Source organism: Saccoglossus kowalevskii, chromosome 8 (assembly GCF_978046115.1).
Source record: "Saccoglossus kowalevskii chromosome 8, keSacKowa6.1, whole genome shotgun sequence".
Taxonomy (NCBI): domain Eukaryota; kingdom Metazoa; phylum Hemichordata; class Enteropneusta; family Harrimaniidae; genus Saccoglossus; species Saccoglossus kowalevskii.
Window position 1 is genome coordinate 38622038 of NC_140648.1, and position 25807 is coordinate 38647844.

At 38.1% G+C, this 25807-nt stretch overlaps 4 protein-coding genes across 7 annotated transcripts in view; 3 read left to right on the forward strand and 1 right to left on the reverse strand.

The window, feature by feature from the left end:
• LOC100374854 (COP9 signalosome complex subunit 3-like) overlaps positions 1-7744 on the reverse strand; it is an 80022-nt gene extending 72278 nt beyond the window's left edge. For all 4 annotated transcript variants that reach the window (XM_085502587.1, XM_085502586.1, XM_085502584.1 and 1 more), the window contains exons 1-4: positions 7661-7744; positions 5390-5519; positions 4912-5030; positions 3958-4100 (exon numbers count right to left, since the gene is read on the reverse strand). In XM_085502587.1, the coding sequence (XP_085358713.1) occupies positions 3958-4100; positions 4912-5030; positions 5390-5519; positions 7661-7715 (447 nt within the window). In that variant the 5' untranslated portion in view covers positions 7716-7744. The remainder of the gene's footprint in view (positions 1-3957; positions 4101-4911; positions 5031-5389; positions 5520-7660) is intronic.
• A 5-nt stretch (positions 7745-7749) lies between these two features.
• LOC102804620 (5'(3')-deoxyribonucleotidase, cytosolic type-like) lies at positions 7750-11866 on the forward strand. Its single transcript, XM_006824993.3, has 5 exons — positions 7750-8211; positions 8518-8618; positions 9083-9143; positions 10973-11087; positions 11469-11866. The coding sequence occupies exons 1-5, from the start codon at positions 7771-7773 to the stop codon at positions 11645-11647; spliced, it is 897 nt and encodes a 298-aa protein (XP_006825056.2). The 5' UTR covers positions 7750-7770; the 3' UTR covers positions 11648-11866.
• A 4258-nt stretch (positions 11867-16124) lies between these two features.
• LOC102809372 (uncharacterized) lies at positions 16125-17123 on the forward strand. Its single transcript, XM_006814771.2, has one exon. The coding sequence runs from the start codon at positions 16125-16127 to the stop codon at positions 17121-17123; it is 999 nt and encodes a 332-aa protein (XP_006814834.2).
• A 105-nt stretch (positions 17124-17228) lies between these two features.
• On the forward strand, positions 17229-17930 carry LOC102809479 (uncharacterized). The gene has a single exon (XM_006814772.2). The coding sequence runs from the start codon at positions 17229-17231 to the stop codon at positions 17928-17930; it is 702 nt and encodes a 233-aa protein (XP_006814835.2).
• Positions 17931-25807: the final 7877 nt, after the last annotated feature.

The window sequence follows — 25807 nt, forward strand, 5'->3', positions numbered from 1 at the left end:
TCTCGAAGGGACACTGAGGGAACGCTGACTAGGCGTTCGGCTAGGCTGCTTAGCGATAAGCAACACGCTTGAAATAGCTGTACCAAGCTTACCTCTGTGTCAAACTCCATGCCCAGGAACACCAACTGCACGTTGGGTCAAGATGGGCCTTGCCGATTTACTAAAGAGCCCAACTAGTGAAGTAAATCCTGTGTTAGCCTGACGTGTTTGGCTAATAACCCCTTGTCCAGGTTGTGTAGTAACCAGTCGTCTAGGTACGGCTTGAGGTGTATCGACATTTGGTGAAGCAGCAGCACTACCCGTTTCATCACTCTGGTGAACACGTAGGGCGCTGTGCAGAACCCGAACTGAGGGCACCCAAAATTTGAATACTTTTGAATTTGAATACCCAGCTGGGCAATTCAAAGGAGATGGCAACTCACTGGGTGCATCGGTACATGCAGGTAGGCCCCGCTTAAGTCCAGTGGGGCTAGCCATTCAAAACAGTGGATGGAGAGAAGAACCCTGAATGGCATCTCCATGTGGAACCGTTCGAGGAGCACGTACTGATTCAGTCTGCCTAGGTTCAGAACTGGACGCCTGCCACCTGTAGATTTGGTACTACAAACACATTTGGGTAGAAGCCTGGACTTAATGCCGGCTGATCTACCCTGTGTATGGCGCCCTTTTCCAGCAAACTGCTACTTCCTGCCTGATTGCTTCCGCCTTGTGGGAGTCCCCTGGCAGTGCCCAGACACTGACTGGAGAGATGGAGATTTCAGCGGTATCCCGTAACAGGATGTCACCACCTGGAATGTCCAGGAATCGGTCACCCGCTGTCTCCAAACCGGACTACATCGGTGCAATCTGTGTACGACAGGGATATGTGGCCAAGGGTTTGACAGTTGCGAGGGGTGGGTGCTCTCTTCTTCCATGAGGTGAGTTTACCCAAGGCCTGAAGTAGTCACTAATTTGTGACCTGGCCACTCGCCGAACACATGCCTGTCCCCCCGGTCGCAGAGGTAAGCGTCAAACACGCTTCCCTCGCTGCCAGGGTAGACGACCGCCTGGGGACGGTGAGGAGCCACCACCTGGCCCATTCCTCCCTGGGGGTGCACCGCTACTCTTCCCTCCCGTGGAAGGGTATGAGCGCTTGCCTTCTGGCTGACGCCCTAGGGTGTTGTGTTTTCTGTGCTTGGGGTGCCCTCCGCTTACCCTTGGCAGGGCCAACTGGCTAGCAGATTCGATCTGAACCCTCTGGTTCATTGCACTCTGAAGCTCCGAGACTGTACCCACCATTCCCTGAAGAGGGTGGAAGATTTCCAGTCTGTGTCACTGAGGTGGGGACGTACTCCCTGACTCAGCTTGCTGGCGAAAACACACGTGTCTAAGGCCGTGTCTCGTTGCACAGTAGTGGCCCTGGCAAAGATAGCCAGGTGACACTAGGGGATGTCACACGTAGATGTTCGGTGGCCCACCAGTAAATGTGTCGCCCGGTCTAGGAGGCTGGTGAGCTCTGCCTCCGAGGTCTCAGAGTCCTTTGCGCGCACAATAATGCGCTCAAGCAACTCTGTCCTCAGGGCGTGATGGATCGTCTCAAATTGAGCTGGCGAGAACACCCATGGAACGCCGGTTTGCCAAACGGAAATTGGTGGTACTGGGATCTGGGGGAAGGAGCCTTGGGATCCAGTTGGGGGTATTTTGGTCCCGAAAACACACCGGCCGGGTAGCGTTTGGTCCAGCGGAAAGTGTTGCATAAGATTTTACCCCACCCGGGGGCCTTAGGCGTTACCTCCTCCGCAACTGACCAACGTCCGCCCATCAACACAGTTTGCGTCCCTTGCGCCTCAATCCGCACTCGGACGGAGAGGAGAGACGTGCCGACGGGGTTGGTTTGGATGGAAGACTCTGATGGACCGCCCGAAGTACCGGCTGTATCCGACGCAAGCGAACTATGTCTCCTTTCCACTTTAAATATGTGAGAGAGAGCATGTTCGACTGTGCGTCTCATGACAGGGTCATTTCCCTCTGGGAACAAGGGTAAATTCGTTACCGTTGCACCATTACCGTGCGACGAACCCTGACTGGCTGAAAGTAGGGGGTGCAACGTGTGCCCTGCCCTGCCCTGAAAGCCCTGCCCCGGGATCGGAGGCTTGGCTGCCAGCACCCTGTTGGCATTCAATGCCTGAGGCTCCAGAGGAGACCCGGTGCAATTAGCCTGAGCCTGAGCCTCACCCAAATTAGTGGGAGAGCCGCGGCTGGGAACGAGGGATTCCCTGGAAGAGACGTGTTTGAATGCAAACGATGGACAGCTCGCTCCAACTGCATCTGATCTACCCGGCCTGCCAGGGACGCAATTTGCCGACAGTCCTTCGACCAAAGCCCTTCAAATCGGAGGCAAACCCCGCGCCGTGCGAGGAAGAATCCACAAAGGGACCCGCAACGAGCCCCATAGGAGGAAAAACCTCCAGGGGCACAGCCTCGCTGTAGCCGGTAAAATTGGGTAAACCACTGCCTGAAAACACAAACGGTGAGGATGCCCTCCGATCAACAGGGAGAGACCAAAAAAATAATGGTACCTCCACTGTCAGGCTTTCTACTCGGCGTCCCGGTAGCCGAGCGTGAGAACTTTCCACTCATGCCAAACACGCAACTCACTTTAACCGATTTTTACTCGACGCGCGACCTTGCTGTGAAAATCCGAGTGACGCGGACAGTCTCAGCGATTTTGATGGCTCTGAAAAAAAATATCTCGGGCCTCAGAACTCCAGTGAAAACAAGCAGCCTCTCGGCTGAGATAGCTCCGCTGTTAGCAATGCACATTTCAATTAAAGAACAGAAGATATCATTAGAAAATGAACAATATGCACAGTATCAATGCAATGGGACTTGCTGTTTTCAACAAGAATTCAAAAATATCATTTTTCACCATAAATGATTGTGGTTTTTAACAAGAAAACATCACTTTTTACCAAAAATGACAAAAATATTCATTAAAATTAGAGAACTAAAGATATCATTACAAAATGAACAAATCTGAGAGAGATACACATGTCGTACCTACATATGTAATATCAAAGCAATTGGACTTGCGTTTTTTAACAAGAAGTCGAAAATATCACTTTTTACCAAAAATTACAAAAATATTCACCAAAATTAGAGAATTGAAGATATGATCATGAAATGAACAAATCTGAGAGAGGTCTGCCCAAGGTACATATACACCATGCATCAAAGCATTCAGGCTTGTAGTTTTCAAAAAGAAGTCGAAAAAGTAAAACATTGACACGGACGACGACGACGAACAATCACTCATATGATAAGCTCCGCTCGACAAAGTCGACAGCGGAGCTAAAAACACACGCCTTCAAGGCAAAGACCCCGAACCTCGCACACAGCCACGGCAAAAAGCATATCGGATGCTGGTAAATTCTGAATATAACCACTGCACAGTCGACTCAAAAACTAGGAGACCAAAAAACGGCAGCGAGTCTTGGTGCTGTCATTACATCTATTCATTTTTAAATGCGTAGATCAAGCATAAAATAAAGACGAAATGCATGAGGGAAGCGAATTACAGTAGTAAAAGGTGACGTAACGCAATCAACAAGTGATTAAGCTACGACACCCGGGTTTTATTTTTGTTGTGAAAAATACTACACACAAAAGGGAAAACGACGGTAAAAATGACAAAGAAAACTTATCCTACTAACTACAATGTCAGATGCCACCCAGCGGCAACAACCCAAGCTAGAAACCGAAAAAGCAAACGATCCAGGCAGAGCTCGCTAGATTTCATCTCCACATGAGCGATTAGCCAGCCGTAATGGACGTAGTGCTTAGTCCATGCTAAAAAACACTACTAAAATGTCTGCATGTCCATCATTAACTTATTAATAGAAAGAAAATGAGATTTTTGTGGATGACAATGTATTGTAAGTGATAGAGTTTACTTCCTGGAAGCATTATAACACTTACCTGACAGATATCAGCATGTAATGAAGTCAGCTGTGCTGGGTGAATCTGTATTTTAGTTATAGCTTTAGCAATTATATCAATACCTCTCAATGGTTGCTTTTTCTCAACCAACACTCTAGTTAAATGATGAGCCAGGTTAGCATCTGAAAGTAAACAGTCAACAAGAACGTGAAGACGTTGAATCTGACTTCATAATCAGCTAATTAGCATATTTATGTCCAGGTACAAGACCTGTTGTATTTATTTTCTCATAACACTACTGCCAGTTGTGGTTCTTCGTCTATGATGTGCCTCAAAACCATTTTCTTCAATATGATTTAGCAGTTGCCACAGCCTTACGGTACAACTGTGACTTCTTGGTTACCAAGCCCCTGTTCGTTTGCCACCTCTTGTGAGACTTTTTTTACACATACATGCATTATCAGTTGTAGACAATGCCGTCTGGACAATGTCAATTTCTTCACACTCAAGACACTGAGAAGTAGTACTTCACAAATAATCTTGAAACATCAAGTAATATTTTAAACACAAGTCACTTGATGTAATATCTAGTGACTGTAGATTTCATTGGTTGTTGCCATTTTGGAGATAACGCCACATTCAAACTGCTCGATTGTAAAGTATTATAGATATTCTTTGGGGAAAAATGGTGCCTGATTTTACTCATGCGACTTTGCCCTGAAAAATAGACAAAATTTGTTATGATAGAGCAGTTTGACTGAAAGTTACACTATCCTCATAAGGTTACCTGTATTGTCAGTCATCTGGCATTGTATCCAGCTTTTTAAATATTTCATTTCTTAGAATGATTTTTTTATTTTTGTTTATGACATTTGCAAAAACACTTGAATAGGTATAGTATAGCAAATGAAATGCCACATAGAACCCTATTGTAAATAGTTGTTGCAACTGAAATATAAAATTAACTTGTATATAGATCAATAAAATGCTTACAACTTTCTGTGGCATAACGAACATGCTCTCCATTACAAGTTGCAAAAAAAAGCTGAACTTGTGAAAATAAGGTTTCAAAGTCTGGAACTGAACTTGCTGGTAAAGTGAACTTGACATTCCTAAGAAAATGGAAAAGAGATAATAGTCATTGCGCTTTATATTTACTGCCAGCATCATCACTGACACAATTGATTAATAACAATGCATACATGTTCTATTGTCATATTTGATTACTGAGATGTCATATATCCAACATTTTCAAGTTTTTTATGCAGTTACAATTAAAGAAATATTAATTTTCTTCCAGCAATTGACTTTTATTCGCTGTAAACACAGCTTGTGTCACACTATCTAACTCAGATCTAGGTGTTTACAAAAGTTTGTAGTAGGGGTCTATATTTGGGAGAACACAATTTAGAAAGGTGATATGCTCATGGTACATTAATAATATAGAACAGTATCATGTTTTATTACTTACAATACAGCAAGAACTCCCAATGAATGTAATTGTGGATCTAATGTACCAAGCAGTGTATCCAAATTAGGTGCATTCTTTGCCAGTAAGTCAGTGCTTCTCCTTATTTCATCACATAGTTGTGCAAAGCTACCTAGTATCAACAATATCAAGATGAAATTAAGCACAAGTCATTTTCATGCAATTAGCTACATAAGCAATGTCATTATTGTTGATTTACAGAATTCAATTAACAAGCTATAAGGCAATTGGGCTGGCTGGTAGTTTTCAAAAGTATAATAATATAATTGTTAATCAAAAAAAATGAACATTTAATAACAAGCACCCTGATGGTCAAAAGAGCTCCATCACACAATAAGAACATCATACAAATATATGACATAAACATAAATATTTAGACAATGGGACACAAGTGTTATCAATTCAAGTTGTATTGTCTGTTAAAGGGCAGTGGTTGTTGCGCTACACATGTGTTATATTTGTGTTGATAAACATTGATTTTCCCATAATCCATAATGAAATCACATTTTATACTTTTCAATCACATAAAAATTAACTTAACACCTCAGTTTGTTCTTGTTGGTCTGCACAATAGTCAAAGTCGCTATCTTTGTTTATATGAGACTCATGTTTTGTGCATGGCTGGCGCGACAGACACTGCACTTTAAAATTATTTGAAGTCTTGAGCCAAATAAAGTAAAAAATTTAGCCATGAATTGGAATTACAGCAGTTACAGCGTTTGCAAGTTATACATGTCAGAACCTGACTGACTGAATTTATTTTTATGAAATCTTGTATAACAAGTATAAATTTAGAAAGGAAAGTACACTATTTGCTTCTTATCAAATTTTGAGTAAGTTGCTAGGCCTGATTAGCTTCACATGCAATTCAATGGATTTGCTAAATGCCCTAGGCTGCTGAGAATTCAATCAGAGCCGAATCTACGGCAATGTTCAGCTGTTTGCTAAGAATTTCTGACCCAGATATCTTGCAAATTGTTGCCAGAATTGTTGCATTTGATATGTGGTACATACATGTACTATTTATTCAGAACCAAATATTGAGGAATCATTACTTGAACAAAAGGGTACGTACATGTGGTCAAGTATTGCTTGCATTAGGTAGTAGTCTTTATTTCTATTTATTATTACTAATTTGAATAATTGCATCTTGTTAATGTAATTAAAAGCTAGGTATCTGGTAATACTTTTTACATTGAGCACATAACAGTAACAAGGGTATGTCGCCCTCTGTGTCAAGATTATGGCTATGGACTTTCCCCTTTCACACAGCACCTGTTCGTATTTCTGTATTTACAATGGGCATCTAAACAAAATCGAAGACAATCTTTCAGTGATCAATTGCATTAAACATTATATAATATTTCAATGCTCTATCTACCATACTATAGGGAAATGAGGTATATGTTACAGTGGCACGCACTGTATCAGACTCTCACAGCAAAGCTTCCCTTGTTTCCCCCCATCAACTACTTACAGCAGGCACAAACTATAAAAGTCCTTATCAATATTCTAATAACCTCATCCACTCCCATACAAATAAGATTTGTATAGATAATTTACAACTTCCTTTGTATATAAGTTACAACAATGTTGCAATATGAAAACAGACAACAACTTAGCCACAGTACATAATTAATTAGTCCAAAGTGGCACAAAGTTAAGTGAGATCATTACAAATTGTAGGAAATCGTTTTTATTAGATCATTTCATAACGTCAATAAAATAGTCCCTCGCTATATAATATTGCAATGTTCATAGGGAGTTTCCAAGGGAGTTTGCCAACTCCCCGTGTACATCTTGTTTGCAGCCACTGTAACGCAAGTAATATCCGTCCACAGAGTAAAAAAGAAAACAATTTGTTAGTTTTACAGTGAGCTGAGCTAATTACTTTTGTATATATACATTGCTGAAGTGCGAATAGTCTGCCGTAACCCCCCCCCCCCCCAATTCCAATTCCAATCTAAAAAAAGCAATATCAGCATAGATAGAAACGATTGTTATTTTTGATGGCATTATCAGTGTTACCTCCACTCGTGTGTGGATAGTCTACATTTGATCAGAACATGGAGCTACAAAGGGTTAGGGAACTATATAGGCAGTTTATTGCCCAATAACATGACATAACCAAATAATGGTCTGGTCTGGTCTGACGTCTGCACTGGCTCCCTGTGCTATGTTTTTTACGTCTTTTTTGTATATACTAATGCGCATCTACTGAAAGCACTCAAGAAATGCGAACATCGCCCTTACCTTGTGCCGACAACGTGCTTACAGAATTCACAAACTGCTCAAGGGGAGATGCCATTTTGTTGGCGAACTACATTTCTCGCAAAGCATCTCGGGTAATAATAGGAAAAAGAATGTCACCTGACTTATTGTTACAACCTATGACCTTACGAACAATCGCTCACTCTGATATTTCAGAGTTCAGTCGAAAGAACCTGACCAGCAGTGCCGCTACTGTACAATTCACGTTAATCCATGGTTTGTTTAACCTATATAGTATCATGAATTTTACCAGACTCTTTTGTAAGTTATTACTTAACACAGCACGACCACAGACACTCTGCACAAGAATTCAGACAATCCGCCTTAAGTCGACGCTTCCGCATTTGTCGTCAGTAATGATGTCTACCAACTTACGAATCCTTGTCGATATGGACGGAGTGCTTGCTGATTTCGAGGGACATTTTCTCAAGCGATACCAAGAAAAATATCCTAGGGAACCTTACATCAACGTTGCAGACAGGCATGGTTTCTACTTAAACGAACAGTACGCCAAAATTAAACCAGAATTAAAAGTAGGTTCAGTATTTTACTTATTTAATTAGTGTTAATTTATAGTTGCACTCCAGAATTAGTGAGTTCATCGTCACAGACTTTCAGTACAGATTGTAAAAAATCGTGTAAATGTGTAGTTATTACTTGCATAAACAGTGCATTTAGTATTTTTACCTTATTTTTACTAAAAAAATAGAAAATGTATTTTTGTTATGTCTTTGATTTTACTACTATGCTTACTACCAATATATTCTATTCTGAAACCATATACATGTATTTTATTACATTTTACGATGATTAATAATGTTTATTGTTAATATGTTCAGGATTTAGTGTTTTCTGTTTATGAGGAAGCTGGTTTCTTCCTCGATCTTCCTCCAATTGCTGGAGCACTAGAAACTGTGAAAGAATTAGACAACATGAATGAGTAAGTTTACAACACCCACATTGACCTATGACCTTCAAGTGATTTCATTCGTACTTTACAGTGGAAATTATTCCTTGTCTTTAATTTTAGCAGATTTGTTGGTTTTAAATTGACTGGAAGAAAACATTGAATTTTAATTTATTTATGGATATTCACTAGGTTTTAATTTAGCGCATGAGTGAAAACAAAACACAGCAAATAATTAAGACTTAAACTGTACATGCATTACATTGTCTGCACATATGTAAGAATTGTAATGCTGCATTTGTACAGATATATTTTTGTGAATGGCAACAATAATAAGTTAACAAATCAAGTGACAAGAAATTGTAAAATTTAGGTGACTGAAAATTCCCAAATTAGATCATGATAGTAACGGATGGTGTCAGTCAGCAGCTGTGACTGTTGCTGCTCAAAATACCCAATTATCATGTAAATCTAACATTTTGTTATTTCTTCTTTAGTATTGATGTGTTTATCTGTACATCCCCTGTACAAAAGTACACACACTGCGTTACTGAAAAGGTGAGTTTTCTTTTGTTTTATGAGATTGTCTGTGTAACATCTGGGATTCCCATGGTCCACATTTTTTCTAAAATTGAGAGGGACGACTTGAATTTAGATTCTCTCTAACTTGGGGGGGGGTCAACATTTTTCTACATTTGGAGAAACATTTAACAATTAAATTTTCACAAAAACTTCTAGAATTAATGATTCCATTGCAATATCCACTGCTGAAAAATTCCATTTTAAATTAATGATTTTTAGCTGCTATATGTTCATGAGTGAGAAACTTCATTAAAATGTAATGAAAAGTGTTTCTGATCTTATTATTATTATTATTATTATTATTAATCCTTTATTTCAGGCCAAAAATGTCCCATATTAAATACATAACAAACACCAACACTAATAAATGCAACGTCTAAGATTAGTCCAAAATTTGGGATAAGAAAAAACTGTCAAGAGTTGACACAATTACGAATTAAAGCATTATCGCTCATAAGTAGGCACTGACTGAAGTTATATAATGCCTTGCGCTGAAGAGATTCAAAGTTCAAAATATTTCTTCTCACGCAATTACCACTGGCGCTGCTAGCCCGTTTAAGGCTAAAGATCAATCTTACAGTGTTATTATAAGCCACTCGCACTGTATTCACAATTTGTGTACGATAATCACACCAAGCATTCAAACAATATATACTGTATAAATACGTTCTAAATAACAAACACTTAACGTACTCTGAACTTTTTATAAATTTTCGTAAAATAAAATTTGCCCTAGCATAAATACACCGCAATTGTCGTTTCATATCAGCTTCATCCTTGCCATCTGATGACACCATATGGCCTAGGTACTTTTTCACTGAGACGAAAACCAGAGGTTTACCATACAAGTACACGCTTGGGACCCTTGTCTGTCCCCACGTTTTTGGAAAAAATGACATGCATTCTGTCTAAGTATTGTGGAAAAGAATGTCAAACTCCTCACCATAACACTCGCAGATCTCAACGAGCTTTTTCAATGATTTGACAGAAGGTGAAACTAACAAAATATCATCAGCATAAAAAAGATGATTCATTATTTTACCAGCTAAATGACATCCAACACCCGCTTGTTGCAGCCTAGTACTGAGATCATCAATATAAATTGAAAATAACGTTGGCAAAAAAATGCTTCCTCGTCGAACTCCATTGGTCATTCTAAAGGACGCAGATATTTCTGAAACCCATCTCATACAAAAAGTTTGACCTCGATACCAATGCAACAGACAACACACAATGAATACAGGCATTCCCCTATCAAGTAATTTTTTGAATAACTTCCAATGGTTTACCCTGTCAAACGCTTTTGTTGCGTCCATGAAACAAGCAAAAACGGGTGAGTTGTGACTTTTATAGAAGTCGCCAATTTCCTTCACTACGAAGATGCACATTTCTGTTGAATGCTTGCATTTAAACCCAAACTGAAAATCACTAGTCATGATTAACTTTTCAATTTGATTTAAAATGCACAATTCAAATAGTTTCGATAAAACGGTTACTATAGCAACAGGGTTATAGTTATTCACTTTGTGATATCTTTAGTCTTATCTTTAACAATTGGGACAATCATTGTATCTATAAAATAGTCTGGCAGGTGTCCATGAAAAAATATTTAGTTTCAATTAAGTTTATACTCAGTTACACCACAGCTGGTAACCATGGTTACACATTTCTGTTTGCTTATGAATATCTCAAAACAATGTGTGGCCAGGCATAGTCGGTTCAGCAAAACAATGTCATTTGAACCGTGGGTTACAACATTTTAATCATCTGTTTATTGCATTTGATTCTATCATATAATTTTTCAGTTCCAGTGGATTGATAAATATCTTGGTAATGATTTTGTGACACGTATGGTGTTGACACGAGACAAGACTGTTGTCAGTGGTGATCTGCTTATTGATGATAAACCTAATATCACTGGTAGGTCATAAATGGTAACTGTTTACATATGGCATATGGTTCATCTTCAATTGCTATGTAAGATTCCAGCTTTCTAGTTGACTTGATATTGCTGATTAGATCATGAATAATGCTGATATCATTTTAATTATTGCTGATTTAGATGATTTAAATCTGTTCTCAGCACTATAAATTTTAATAATGTGCAAATAAATGACAATTAGCCAATAGAATGTCAAGTACCAAATTTTTTCAATAATCTTGATTTAGATATGTAACCACTATAAAATTGAAAAACGTGATAGGAATAATTTTAAAAAAATACTTAAAAGCATGCTAAATGTTGCACCAAATATTTGGTGGAATCAATTCTGGTATTCTGAGTGTCTTGTATACTTTCAGGAGCTGAGAAGAATCCATCATGGGAACACATACTTTTCACCACACCACCAAACTCTCGCATCCAGTCCAACCCATCACCAAGAAGACTTAATGGATGGCATGACAGAGACTCCCTCAATCGAATTATTGAAAGTAAACGCAAAGAAAAGTTTGTAAAAATAATAGAGTGTCAGAACTGAGGACGGATCATTCACAATTTTTATTGAAATAATAAGTTTAACATTTTGTATTTTAAGTATTTGCACAAAATACAGAAATCAGTGTTCAAAAAGTGTAAATAATTTAATCAGGGTATTTATTCAATACATAAATCAGACTTCAAGTTTTGTTGTTTTTGAAACAGAAGTGTACACACTTGAATTGATAAATATGACTGTAACTTAAACACACATAACAAATGTAGTATATTTATGTATTTATTTTTGTTTAGTCATATTTATTCGTTTCAGTGCCTGTGTTAATGTCTTTCCATATTTGTACAGTAGGGTGTGCCCAAGTTGTAGATTTATAGTAAAACGGTGCAATTTTTCACATCTCTCTCTCTCTCTCTCTCTCTCTCTCTCTCTCTCTCTCTCTCTCTCTCTCTCTCTCTCTCTCTCGCTCTCGCTCTCGCTCTCGCTCTCGCTCTCGCTCTCGCTCTCGCTCTCGCTCTCGCTCTCGCTCTCGCTCTCTCTCTCGCGCTCTCTCTCTCTCTCTCTCGCTTGCGCTCTCTCTCTCTCGCTCTCGCTCTCGCTCTCGCTCTCGCTCTCGCTCTCGCTCTCGCTCTCGCTCTCGCTCTCTCTCTCGCGCTCTCTCTCTCTCTCTCTCGCTTGCGCTCTCTCTCTCTCTCTCTCGCTTGCGCTCTCTCTCTCTCTCTCTCGCTTGCGCTCTCACTCTCTCTGTTATTCTTAAGTGATTTCTGAACCTCATATTTTCCACTCTTACTTCTGATTGCTCGGGTAATGTTTCTACATTGTTTGTTTCTCAAAATACTACCAAGATATAGACAGTGAAAAAAATTACTCTACTGCATAAAATAAAAAACTAAATATTACATAATATTGTATGAAACTGATCTAGAAATCTAAACAATGTTATATGCAAGTACCTAGCAATGCAACTTATTTGAGCATCACACTTTTAATGTAACTTTTTCTGCAACCTATTTTCTTTATCTCAGTTAGAATTGTATCAATGCAATCATTTCTATTTCATATTATATGCAGAACTCGCGGATTATTGTGATTACCACGTGAAATGATAAAATCAGTTGGCATAGCAACAAACCCTAATATGTTGGAACACTGCAGATAGCTTACAAGTTTGTGGTATTCAATCACTCAAGGCCATGTTTGTATGGCTTACTTTATTTTGAGAGGTAAATTTCAGGAACTGTGTAGGGCACCATGGGAACTGTTGTGTAATTCACCATCGGAGTTGATGTACAATGCACCATAGGAGCTGTAGTTTATTATGTGTGCACTATGGGAGATGTACCACAAGGCATTGTAGTGGCTGTATAGTGCAATGCACTGTGGGAGATGTACCACAAGGCATTGTAGCGGCTGTATAGTGCAATGCACTATGGGAGATGTACCACAAGGCATTGTAGTGGCTGTATAGTGCAATGCACTATGGGAGATGTACCACAAGGCATTGTAGTGGCTGTATAGTGCAATGCACTGTGGGAGATGTACCACAATGCACTGTAGCGGCTGTATAGTGCAATGTACTGTGGGAGAAGTACCACAAGGCATTGTAGTGGCTGTATAGTGCAATGCACTGTGGGAGATGTACCACAAGGCATTGTAGCGGCTGTATAATGCAATGCACTATGGGAGATGTACCACAAGGCATTGTAGCGGCTGTATTGTACAATACACAGTGGGAGATGTACTACAATGCACTGTAGCAGCTGTATAGTGCAATGCACTGTGGGAAATGTACCACAAGGCATTGTAGCGGCTATATAGTGCAATGCACTGTGGGAGATGTACCACATGGCATTGTAGCGGCTGTATTGTGTAATGCACTATGGGAGATGTACCACAATGCATTGTAGCGGCTGTATAGTGCAATGCACTGTGGGAGATGTACCACAAGGCATTGTAGCGGCTGTATAGTGCAATGCACTGCGGGAGATGTACCACAAGGCATTGTAGCGGCTGTATAGTGCAATGCACTGTGGGAGATGTACCACAAGGCATTGTAGCGGCTGTATAATGCAATGCACTATGGAAGATATACCACAAGGCATTGTAGCGGCTGTATTGTACAATACACAGTGGGAGATGTACTACAATGCACTGTAGCAGCTGTATAGTGCAATGCACTGTGGGAGATGTACCACAAGGCATTGTAGTAGCTGTATAGTGCAATACACTGTGGGAGATGTACCACAATGCACTGTAGCGGCTGTATAATGCAATGCACTGTGGGAAATGTACCACATGGCATTGTAGCGGCTGTATAGTGCAATGCACTGTGGGAGATGTACCACATGGCATTGTAGCGGCTGTATAGTGCAATGCACTGTGGGAGATGTACCACAAGGCATTGTAGCGGCTGTATAGTGCAATGCACTGTGGGAGATGTACCACAAGGCATTGTAGCGGCTGTATAGTGCAATGCACTGTGGGAGATGTACCACATGGCATTGTAGCGGCTGTATAGTGCAATGCACTGTGGGAGATGTACCACAAGGCATTGTAGCGGCTGTATAGTGCAATGCACTGTGGGAGATGTACCACAAGGCATTGTAGCGGCTGTATAGTGCAATGCACTGTGGGAGATATACCACAAGGCATTGTAGCGGCTGTATAATGCAATGCACTATGGGAGATGTACCACAAGGCATTGTAGCGGCTGTATAGTGCAATGCACTGTGGGAGATGTACCACAAGGCATTGTAGCGGCTGTATAGTGCAATGCACTGCGGGAGATGTACCACATGGCATTGTAGCGGCTGTATAATGCAATGCACTATGGGAGATGTACCACAAGGCATTGTAGCGGCTGTATTGTACAATACACAGTGGGAGATGTACTACAATGCACTGTAGCAGCTGTATAGTGCAATGCACTGTGGGAGATGTACCACAAGGCATTGTAGTGGCTGTATAGTGCAATGCACTGTGGGAGATGTACCACAATGCACTGTAGCGGCTGTATAGTGCAATGCACTGTGGGAAATGTACCACAAAGCATTGTAGCGGCTGTATAGTGCAATGCACTGTGGGAGATGTACCACAAGGCATTGTAGCGGCTGTATAGTGCAATGCACTGTGGGAGATGTACCACAAGGCATTGTAGCGGCTGTATAGTGCAATGCACTGTGGGATATGTACCACAAGGCATTGTAGCGGCTGTATAGTGCAATGCACTGTGGGATATGTACCACAAGGCATTGTAGCGGCTGTATTGTGTAATGCACTGTGGGAGAATTTGTTTTAAACTTTTATTATTCATTGAACTGACAACTTGTAGATGTTGAGTATTCTATATATTTTTTTATTATGTACATGCTATTGTATTAAAAAGAAAGGCTTGGTGGGATAAACCTTAGACAAAAATCTCATTGAGAATGAAAGAAATCTTTTGCCTTCAAATAGTGTTAAATTATCTCTCCTCATTTGGTGCACCGTGTAACCATGGTATTTTGAATAGTAGACAGGAGAAAATAAATTCAATATTTTATTCTCAATAATAATCTCAGCAACTATTTGTGTCTATTCATCAGCTCATAACTGATAATATATGAAAACAAAGTTGGAGATGTCATCATGTATCGATTTGATGTTAAGTGTTATGCCATGATTTTCCGCTTTATACAGTTGACCTTACAAAATTGTAACATGTATTAATTTATCCAAAAACTGTTTCAATGACAGCAACATTCAGTCATGTTTCCATGACAGCAACATGAATGAATGTTTCCATGACAGCAACATGAATGAATGTTGCCATGACAACAACACAACTGATTGTTGCCATGTATTGCTCATGACTTTAAATTCTTTAAATTTTTAATTTATTTAGAATTGAAATTTGTTTAACCTTTATTTTTGTATAGTGCTGATCTTGCCTGCATCATTTTATGTTTTGTGAATTTTACATAATAAAATACAACACATTTACAGTATAACCTTAATTTTTTTAAATCAGATTCTTGTCTAATTCACTTATTACTTGTGCATGTCAAGGTTGGGCGAGGACATTAATGACCTCATTTGATCCACACATTTCAAGAAGCAGTAAACACTAACAACAAATTTAAACAAATGAGTGTAAATTGTTCATTTTATTTGTTAGTGTCTTGAATGTTAATGTGGAATTTTATGAAATTGCTGACTTGCCCTCTTGCAGCGCCAATATATTTGTTGCTGTTTATGTTAATGGTGCAATGCAAGTAAAGCTGATTGATGGGAAATGTTTACGTAATTGATTTAAGTAAAACTATTTTGGACAAGTGACAGTTGTCATATCTAGATCGAGAGCTGTGTTAATATTATGCAAATTGACAATGTAAATTCTTGTAGTGGAAGAGTGGTATATCCATATAAGCGATTCTGTTTCATGCATCTTGACCAATTCAACAATAACATTCTCCATTACTTAGACGACTACCTCATCGCATGACCACCTAATTCTGACATTTGCAATAACAGTTTACAGACAATGTTATCTGTTTGTAAAGATCTTGGCATTCCCATTGCACCGGAAAAACTTGAGGGTCCTTCAACAATACTCACATTCCTAGGAATTGAATTAGACACCACTAAAATGGTACTCCGTTTGCCAGACGGCAAGTTACGTGAAATTACAGAAACTTTGGAAAAATGGTCCATGATAACATCATGCACAAAACGCGAACTACTGTCATTAATTGGCATACTTAGCTTTGCCTGCAAATGCATTCCTGCAGGTCGGACATTCCTGCGTCGCATGATCAATCTCTCAACTACCGTAACTAAGCTCCAGCAGCATTTAACATTAACTCAGCCTTTCTACCTCGATCTACAGTGGTGGCGGGACTTCCTGCCAATGTGGAATGGTTCAGCCCATTTCCTTCAATCAAAATGGACTCCCTCACCCGAAATGGAATTATACACCGATGCATCATCTACACTTGGGTGTGGAGGCTATTTTAACGGCGAGTGGTTCTCGCTGCCATGGTCCTCCATTCCATCCAGCACCAAGCCCGACCTTTCCATTGCATGGAAAGAACTACTCCCAATCTTCCTCGCTTGTTCAATTTGGGGGAGTTTGTGGCATGGAAAGAAGGTCCTATTTCACTGTGACAACGAAAGTATTGTCAACATTTGGCGTAAAGGATCCTCGCGTTGTCCTTTCATCATGGCTCTCGTTCGAGCTATTTTCTTCAAAGCTGCCAAATCAAATTTTCATGTCATGGTCACCCACATCAGTGGAATTAATAATAACATTGCCGATTCTTTATCCCGATTGCAGCTACAGAGATTCCGTTCATTGGCACCACAAGCAACAAAATACCCAATCAACACAAGGGACTACATCAAGCAACTCCAACATCTGCTGCCAAAGGTAACCTCGAAGAAAAAAAGCCAAATACTACGCCTATCACTCTCTGGCCGTCTCGACACGGCGAACATATGCTGCAGGTCAGTCTCGGTATTTCAAGTTTTGTCTCGCTCATGACATTCCGAGTCTACCTATCACTCAACACCATTATTCGTTACATATCTTGCATCGACTGGGCTAGTCTACAACACCATAAAACTGTACCTAACTGCCACCCTCGACATGCACATCGAAGCAGGACATGTCAATGATATATCTAACTGGAACACTCTACACTGCACCTTACAAGGAATCAAGCGACATCACAGCGTGCCTACTCGCCAACGACTTCCTGTTACTATTGGTATACTTCGGAAACTGAAAAACGCCCTCCGTGCATCTCATTCTCTTCACCCTATCGACCAACTTATGATGTGGTCAGCATTCACCATCGCATTTTTCGGCTTTCTTAGAGTAAGCGAATTCACTGCCTCTTCTCCAACATATTACGACACAGCTACAACCCTACTCCATGCAGATATACACATCGATGACAATCTCTGTGGGCTCAATGTTCGCATAAAGGCATCAAAGACTGATCCTTTTCGGCAGGGTCAAATCATTGTCATCGCTGCTTCTGATTCATCAGTATGTGCGGTACGTGCGTATCACCGTTATTCTGCAAACACCTCTCACTTGCGACAGAGTCCTGCATTTCAATTCACCATCGGTGACTACCTAACCCGCCAGAAGCTTACACATGTGTTGCAAATTCACCTCGTTCAGGGTGGTGTACATAATATCACCCAATTCACCAGCCATAGTTTTCGAAGCGGAGCTGCCACCACCGCTGCAGCTGCAGGAATTCCGGATTGGTTAATCAAATGCCTTGGACGATGGAAGAGTGATGCCTACCAAACCTACATTAAGACGCCAATTCAATGAACACTCTTCGCAAGGTACCCGGAATCATGGTACAACATTACTTGAACAATTGAACTATCAAAGTATTTTTGGCTTTGTGCAACGTTTTACTCACATTCGTAATTCACTTTATTATTATGTTATTCATTAATTTTAAAAAAGCATTTAATTTGACTTTGTGCATCATTTTACTCACATTCGTAATTCACTTTACTATTTATGTCATTCATTAATTTTTAAAAAGCATTTAATTTGACTTTGTGCATCGTTTTACTCGGATTCGTAATTCTCTATTATTTATGCATTCGCTGAGCACATGCCTTACACTTTTGCGTTATCGTTGCATATAAACCACTTTTGCTCTTGTCATAATTTGATTTTTATTCTTATTTTGTTTTGGGTAGTCTCCATGCTACCACCTCATCAAAGCAAATTAAATCTTGTTTGCATGACTTGCATTTACTAACACAATCATGCTCGTTGTTCTCTATGCATAATTTGGGGGCTGTCACTGCAGCATACACAACCTTGCTTGGGTACCACGGTGTTCTTGCTGCAGTGTTAGTCTAAATTGTGACTCGTACTGTGGCAACAACTCTTACAACGCCTACTTGTGAGGTTGCCGTAGTGACCACCAACACTCAGGTACCACGTTGTTCATGTCATGATGTAATTCAAATCTGCGAATTGCATCATGGGGTCGGCCGCTATGACGCCTGCACGTGAGGATGTGATGCTCCCCCCATACCTACCTACCAGCATCCTTGTCTCTGTGTCATTTATTTTGGTCTCACCCCACTTGATTTAACTACTGTAGTCCCATCAGTGTTAATTGGCTGATTACATAGTAATCTGAGGTTAACACTGCTGGGACGACCACACTTGTCTACTACCTACATATCATGTTTTCACAATCGTAGTTTATACTTAACACCTGACCATGGGGTTCATTTGCCTCACCCAGTTGCCAGTCTTTTGTTCAATGTTATGTTTTACCGTAATTATTACCCTCATACTTATAATAATCCTCTTTCTGCATTACACATCCAGTCCTTTGTTTCATTGCCATGCTTTGTTATTAAGTACACATTCCTTAACCTGCATTCTCGGTAACCAATCATATTTTGTATATTCCATAATCCTCCGATCCCCAACCAATCAATTCTCTGCATCTTGGTTATTTAACCACTAAACCAAGCATTCACTCATCAGTCATATAACACTTGCTTCATTGCTTGCTGTCGAACGATTTTTCCCACCCACCCACCGCAAAGTCTCTGTTATTCACTTGATTCTCAGTATTATACAATACACTAATATATGATAATATAATATAATATAATATAATACACTAATATATGATGCGTACAAGCTTGGCATCGCTCTGGACAATTCTGGCACTCAAAACTGGGTATCCAGCATAAAAAATTGCCTAGAGTATACAAGCATGGAAAGTGCATGGAGTGATAAAAACATAGAAGATAACTTTATTGAACAAATAACTGACAAACTAATAACCAAATTTAAAGTACATGCCAGGAACACTCTAAACAACGATAATAAAGGCATCAACCACAAAAATAAACTTCGTACCTATAGGCAGCTAAAAAAGGACTTTACATTTGAAAAATACTTAGATATAATAAAAAACCCGCATCATCGATCTTCATTATCAAAATTTAGACTAAGTGCTCATGTTTTGCAGATTGAAATGGGAAGATACAGTAATGTAGAAATAAGTGACAGAAAATGTCCAGTCTGTGATGAAAATGAAATAGAGGATGAAGAACACTTCCTGCTCAAATGTAAACTCTACACAAATGTGAGAGAACCCCTAATTACCATGACAAAACATCTTAATAATATTACATCAAATGAAGAAAAAATGATAGCCATAATGACTAGTGATAATGAGTCAATTATAATAGAACTGTCGAAATATATTTACAACTGTTTCAATCTGAGAGAAGAAAATATTAAAAAAAACAGTATGTCATCTGCCTCAAAATCTAAATTGTTACATGTATTTTAATTTTATTTAATGTGTTTAATGTTATTTTTTTATTTTTACTTCTTTTTTTTTTTTTCTATACTTTATTGTACACTTTTGTCAAGATCCTAATAAGGATACGATTACAATAAAGATTATTATTATTACAATAAAGCACAGGGGGGGGGGGCTGTCACTGCAGCATACACAGCTTTGCTTGGGTACCACGGTGTTCTTGCCACAGTGTTAGTCTAAATTGTGACTCATACTGTGGCAACAACTCTTATGACGCCTACTTGTGAGGTTGCCGTAGTGACCACCAACACTCAGGTACCACGTTGTTCATGTCATGATGTAATTCAAATCTGCGAATTGCATCATGGGGTCGGCCGCTATGACGCCTGCACGTGAGGGTGTGATGCTCCCCCCATACCTACCTACCGGCATCCTTGTCTCTGTGTCATTTATTTTGGTCTCACCCCACTTGATTTAACTACTGTAGTCCCATCAGTGTTAATGGTTCTATAAGTCCAGTAATGTTCGTCTAAGAATAACAAAGACTTCAATCATGGCTAATGTCTGTAAAAAAAATCAATATGTTAAGAATATAACAATACTAGAAATTGACACTTTGCAGTCAATCACAAAAAATGGCCAAAATTTGCCCAAAAATTAAACATCACTAAACGACAAATACAAAAGACGTTGTAAAATTAAAACTGAGTTTGAGTTTCTACCTAATAAATTATACGAGTAAAGACACTTCAAGGATACAATGTATCTAATTAAGAACTATGATGATGATCATAGATTATTCACAATGAACAAAACTACACACTCATAATAAACAAATGAAATATTAGTGTACAGATGCTGACATCAAATGTTATCACTGTGCTAAGATATGTGCGCATATGTCAAAATGTACAAGTAGCATTTGGCTGAGAAATGAAATAAACGTATATACAATTGTGCACAGCCTCATTACATTAACTGAGTATTTGCGGAATTTTCATTAAGAGAACGCCCTCACGCGGTGGATATTGTGACCAAACCGATCTTTGGGGGTGGACATGGTGACCCAACAACTAGAGAACTCAAAACTACAGATATCAAGATTATAGTTGATTCTCATTATTGTTTTTTTTTAAATTGTCGTGACTACAATCTCAGTAAAGACTTCTGGCTACCTGTGCCTTGCTGTCTTTAATGTTTTTTCTTGCCGAATAGCTAAACTATACTTTTATTGGATTGTACATTTACGCAGTTTTTTATAAACCGTCACGAAAATCGGATAAAACTAGCACAGAGAAAATATCACCAGAATTATAGTAAATGTAAATAACACTACCAGTACCACAGATGTAAGAATAAAGATACAGGGCGACTACCAGTGTTATGTAGCATTCAATACAAAGCTTTCAGATAAACACTCTAAAATCCATTGATGAAAGCAACATAGCATATTATGCGCTTAAAGAGATGGAGAATACAGTGTTGAAAAACAGCTGGTTATCAAAACTACATTGATATAAAAACAACAAAACAACACAAGACTTATGTAAGGAATATTATATGAATACATGAATGTCAAACATGAACAGTACTGATTCAAAACTAAGGACTTTAATTGTTTTCAAAAATAATATCCAATAATAATAATAATAATAATAATAATAATAATAATAATAATAATAATAATAATAATAATAATAATAATAATAATAATAATAATAATAATAATTTCATTTATTACACCATAATGAAAGTTAACAAATCATTTTAGGCTGTTATGTAATAAATCTTAAAAACAGTAACAAAAATAGAAGTTAAAGAAAATTAAGATAAATGCAGTTTAAAATGGCTAATTAGCCTGAGATAGTGTGGTGATATACAGTTACGTATGATAAGTACATGTCTATGTGTCATGTTTCTTGAAACAAAGTTTTAAGTATTTAGTCACATGCTTGATTAATTTATGTTCTTTTGTATTAATAATAGTTTTGAATTTGTTTATATTGTTTTCTGATTGAAAAGTGGGGAGTACATTTGTGAATTCTGTATAAAGTATTTCTCTTTCAGTATTATAAAAATCACACCTTGTTACAAAATGTATTTCATCTTCAATTTCTGATGAAGTGCATTTTTTACAGATTCTTTTTTTTGCTGGTATTTTTGGCCTTTTATGTCTGTCAACTTCAATTTGAAGTTTATGGCAGCTCAATCTCAAGTGTGACATTATTTTGATGTCTTCTCTATTATGTAATAAATGCAGATAGGGTGACATACTGATATCATTTTTAAGGAGGCTGTATGTCCTAAGCTTAGAATCTGTTCTATTAATATCACTAATCCATGAATCTGTGTAGTGGTTCTTAGTTTTCTCTAAGAATGACTTTTTTGATATGGTAATAGGGTTTATATTGTAAATGTCCCTAAATTTTGTGTATGCCTTCAATCCATGAGTCTTTATAACAATGTTGTTCAAGTTCCCTAACTGCATGGTATGAGTAACTGATAGGACCATTGTTCCTATTACTTTGGTAATATTTAACAGATTGTAGCTGTATTTTTGAGATTAATGGTAATCTCCCGAGTTCAAGTCTACAACCAATTGTGCTTGTTCTATTGTTAACATTTAGAATGTGTCTACAGTATTTAATGTGGTATTTTTCAGTTTCAGTTTTGTCCCACTTGTCTGGTTTAATTGTTATTCCCCAAATTTCAGATGCATAGAGAAGTATTGGCAGTTGGACTGTTTCAAATAGTTTTGTCTTAAGCTTAATGTTGTTTGTATTGTTCTTGTAAATGTTTGATAGCATATACTCTGCTTTATCCGAGAGTCTGTCCATGGTGTTGATTAAGGAGCCATTTGAGCTAAAAGTTGCACCCAGGTACGTGAATTTGTCAGTTTTGTCCATTGTAGTGTCACCATATCTGAATGATGATACATCTGTTTTGTGGCTGTTTTTTGAGAATATTAGAATTTTTGATTTCATCGTGTTCACTTCCAGTCCCCATTTATTGGTGTAGTTATAAAGGTTGTCAAGTGATGACTGCAGACAAGTCTTCGATGTTGAGGTGAGTACAATATCGTCGGCAAATAGTAGGCTTGATATTGGTTGGTTGTCAAGTTCCGGCTGATCAACTGCAGTGACATTTAACCAAGTCATTGATAAAAATGCTAAAAATGTTGGACTGAGTGGGCATCCTTGCTTAACTCCATTATCAGTTTTGAAGGTTGGTGTAATTTTGTCTTTCAGTTTTACATGGAAAATAATGTTGCTGTACATGCTTTTGATTATCTTGTATATGTGGCCATTAATGTTGTTCCTTTATCATTTGTATAGCAGACCAGTTCTCCACACTGTATCAAAGCATTTGTTCAGGTCGATGAAGCAACAATACAGGTTTTTATTCTTTGATTGGTATTTTTTTACCATGGTGTGTAGTGTTAGAATATGGTCGACAGTACGGTGCTTTTTTCTAAATCCTGCCTGATTTTTATGAATAATATTGTTGTCTTCTAAATATCTGTTTATTCTGTTATTCATAATCATTGCAAATAGCTTCCGGATGGTGCTGCTAGTAGAAATGCCTCGATAATTCCCAGGATTTAAGGGGTCATCTTTCTTATGGATTGGAGTGATTTTATTTATGTTCCAAGTATCTGGGTATTGTCCTTTGTGTAATATGTGGTTATAAAGCTTTTGAAGTGCTGTTTCTAGCAGTGGACCGCCAAATTTTAGCATCTCCGCTGGTATCCCATCTATCCCTGAAGATTTTCCCATCTTTAAATGCCTAAGACAGATCATGATTTCTTTGACTGAGATGTCTTTGTTTATAGTTTCATTCTGAATGTTGTTTTCCTCCTCAGAAGTCAGCTGTTTGTCTATTTCTTCTTGTCGGCTGATTGGTATGTTAGAATTTTTACCTATGGACTGAAAATGGTTTATCCATTTGTGATATGCTATGTCTGGTAGTTGATTTGTTTTGTTCTTGTTGGTGTATTTTCCAATCAATTTCCAGAGTTCCTGAGTATCAGTCTTGGTGTTCAAACTATTAATCTTGCCCTGCAAAATTATCCACTGTTGTTTTTGTAAGGTTTTTACATATTTTTTACATATTTTTTGAAGGCTTTTTTCTTAGCATAGTACATATTTCTTGTGTCTTTTTCATATGGTTTATGTTGAATAGTTTGTGCCAGTTTACTCAGTTCATCAGACTACACTGTCTATCTGTGTGTATGTATATTCTCTTCTTTAGCTTTTGGGATTTTCTGTTTTGTTTTTTCACAATTAAACAGTCATCTGCAAGTGTTTCTATTGTTTGCTGGAAATTTCTAGCGATTTCATCAGTTGTAAGTGTAGAGAGATCTTTTTGTATGAACTTATTGATGATATCTTGTCCTTCTTTGGTTTTTAGATAAAGTGTATACAGATTTTTGGATTCTCTTGACCACTTGTATTTTCCTGGAGTATTTTCTAGATGCTGATTTAAGTTAGTGTTTTTTTCACTGAATCGTGGTAATCTGATCACAGTCGTTATTTGGCAATGGTCTGATGCAATAGTGGGTTCATGTACTTTGATGTTCATGACATGTTGTTGTAACTGGTTGTCACAGATTGTATAGTCCACTGTACTAGCACCATTCCATTCATAACATGTGAGTCTTCCTAATCTGTCTCATATTCCCCTTCCATTTAAAATGACCATCTGATTGGACCTGCACATTTTTATCAAGTCTTCTCCAAATGTATATTTCAGGGTGTCCATGTTATGTCGCTTTTTGGTTAGTGTATCACATGTGTAAATACCAGGTGTTGGTATATAGTTGTCCTCATCGTCTTCTATGGCCCAATCAGTCTAGTATATGATGCAATAAAAGATCAACAACAAAACAAATATAATGACACATGGTTAATGAATCTGTATAAAATAAAACAACTGTATGATATTAAGAATTTAGAAACAATTAAAAAAGACCAGTTTAAACAAAAAGTGAATGAATATTACAATTATAAATGGAACCAAGATAATCAAAGACCAGATTCAAAACTAAGAACTTATACACTACTGAAGAAAAATATAAATACTGAACCATACATTAAAATCCTGGATAATAAAGAAAATAAAAACAGAAGACAGAAAATGTACTAAATGCAACCTACTTGAGGATGAAATTCATTACATCACAAAATGTGAACTTTACACAGATGAAAGAGAGTTGTTATATTCACATTTTTCAAAGAAAATTAACAATTTTCAACACTGTACAAACAAAGAAAAATTCATTCATATATTGAATACAAACAACAAATATTTACTAACAGAGCTTATCAAATTTATAAAAACAGCAAATACCATTAGAGAAAACCACCTAATGGGTCATTAATATTTTTTTACATTATTCCATGTATCTGTATTGTAGTAGATATTAGATATCTAACTTGTTATGTTTATTTTAACACCTTTATTGCATTTCATAAACCAAAATAGATATGTAATTCATTCTATAAGGTTGTAATAAAGAATTATCTTATCTTATCTTATCTTATAGTGTCCACTAAGTTGGCTGTTCGGGCATTGAAATCTCCTTGTAGCATGGCATAACCTTTTTGTTTGTAGGTGTTGATTTCTGATTGTAATATACTATAGGGATCTGTATTTTTCTTTTCATAATATGATGAGTTGGATGGTGGGATGTAGACTGTACACAGGTAAATATTCTTTTCCAATTTGAAAAAGTCTTTACACAATCTGCACCACAGAGTAAAGTCACTTGTTTGTTGTTGAATAGTTACCGGTACACTGCAAGTTTGATTGATTGTTTAATGAAGATGGTGATGCCGCCTGAGTTGCGCCATGCTTTGTTTGGCTTTTCCCTAATCTTATGGAAAGCGAAATA

Bases quoted from the DNA above. Each gene is read 5' to 3' on its own strand.
- LOC102809479 (XM_006814772.2), top strand. From the start codon at position 17,229: ATGCACATCGAAGCAGGACATGTCAATGATATATCTAACTGGAACACT.
- LOC102809372 (XM_006814771.2), top strand. From the start codon at position 16,125: ATGTTATCTGTTTGTAAAGATCTTGGCATTCCCATTGCACCGGAAAAA.
- LOC102804620 (XM_006824993.3), top strand. From the start codon at position 7,771: ATGTCACCTGACTTATTGTTACAACCTATGACCTTACGAACAATCGCT. The intron at 8,212-8,517 runs GTAGGTTCAGTA...TAATATGTTCAG, and splicing joins AAATTAAACCAGAATTAAAA to GATTTAGTGTTTTCTGTTTA. The intron at 11,088-11,468 runs GTAGGTCATAAA...GTATACTTTCAG, and splicing joins TGATAAACCTAATATCACTG to GAGCTGAGAAGAATCCATCA.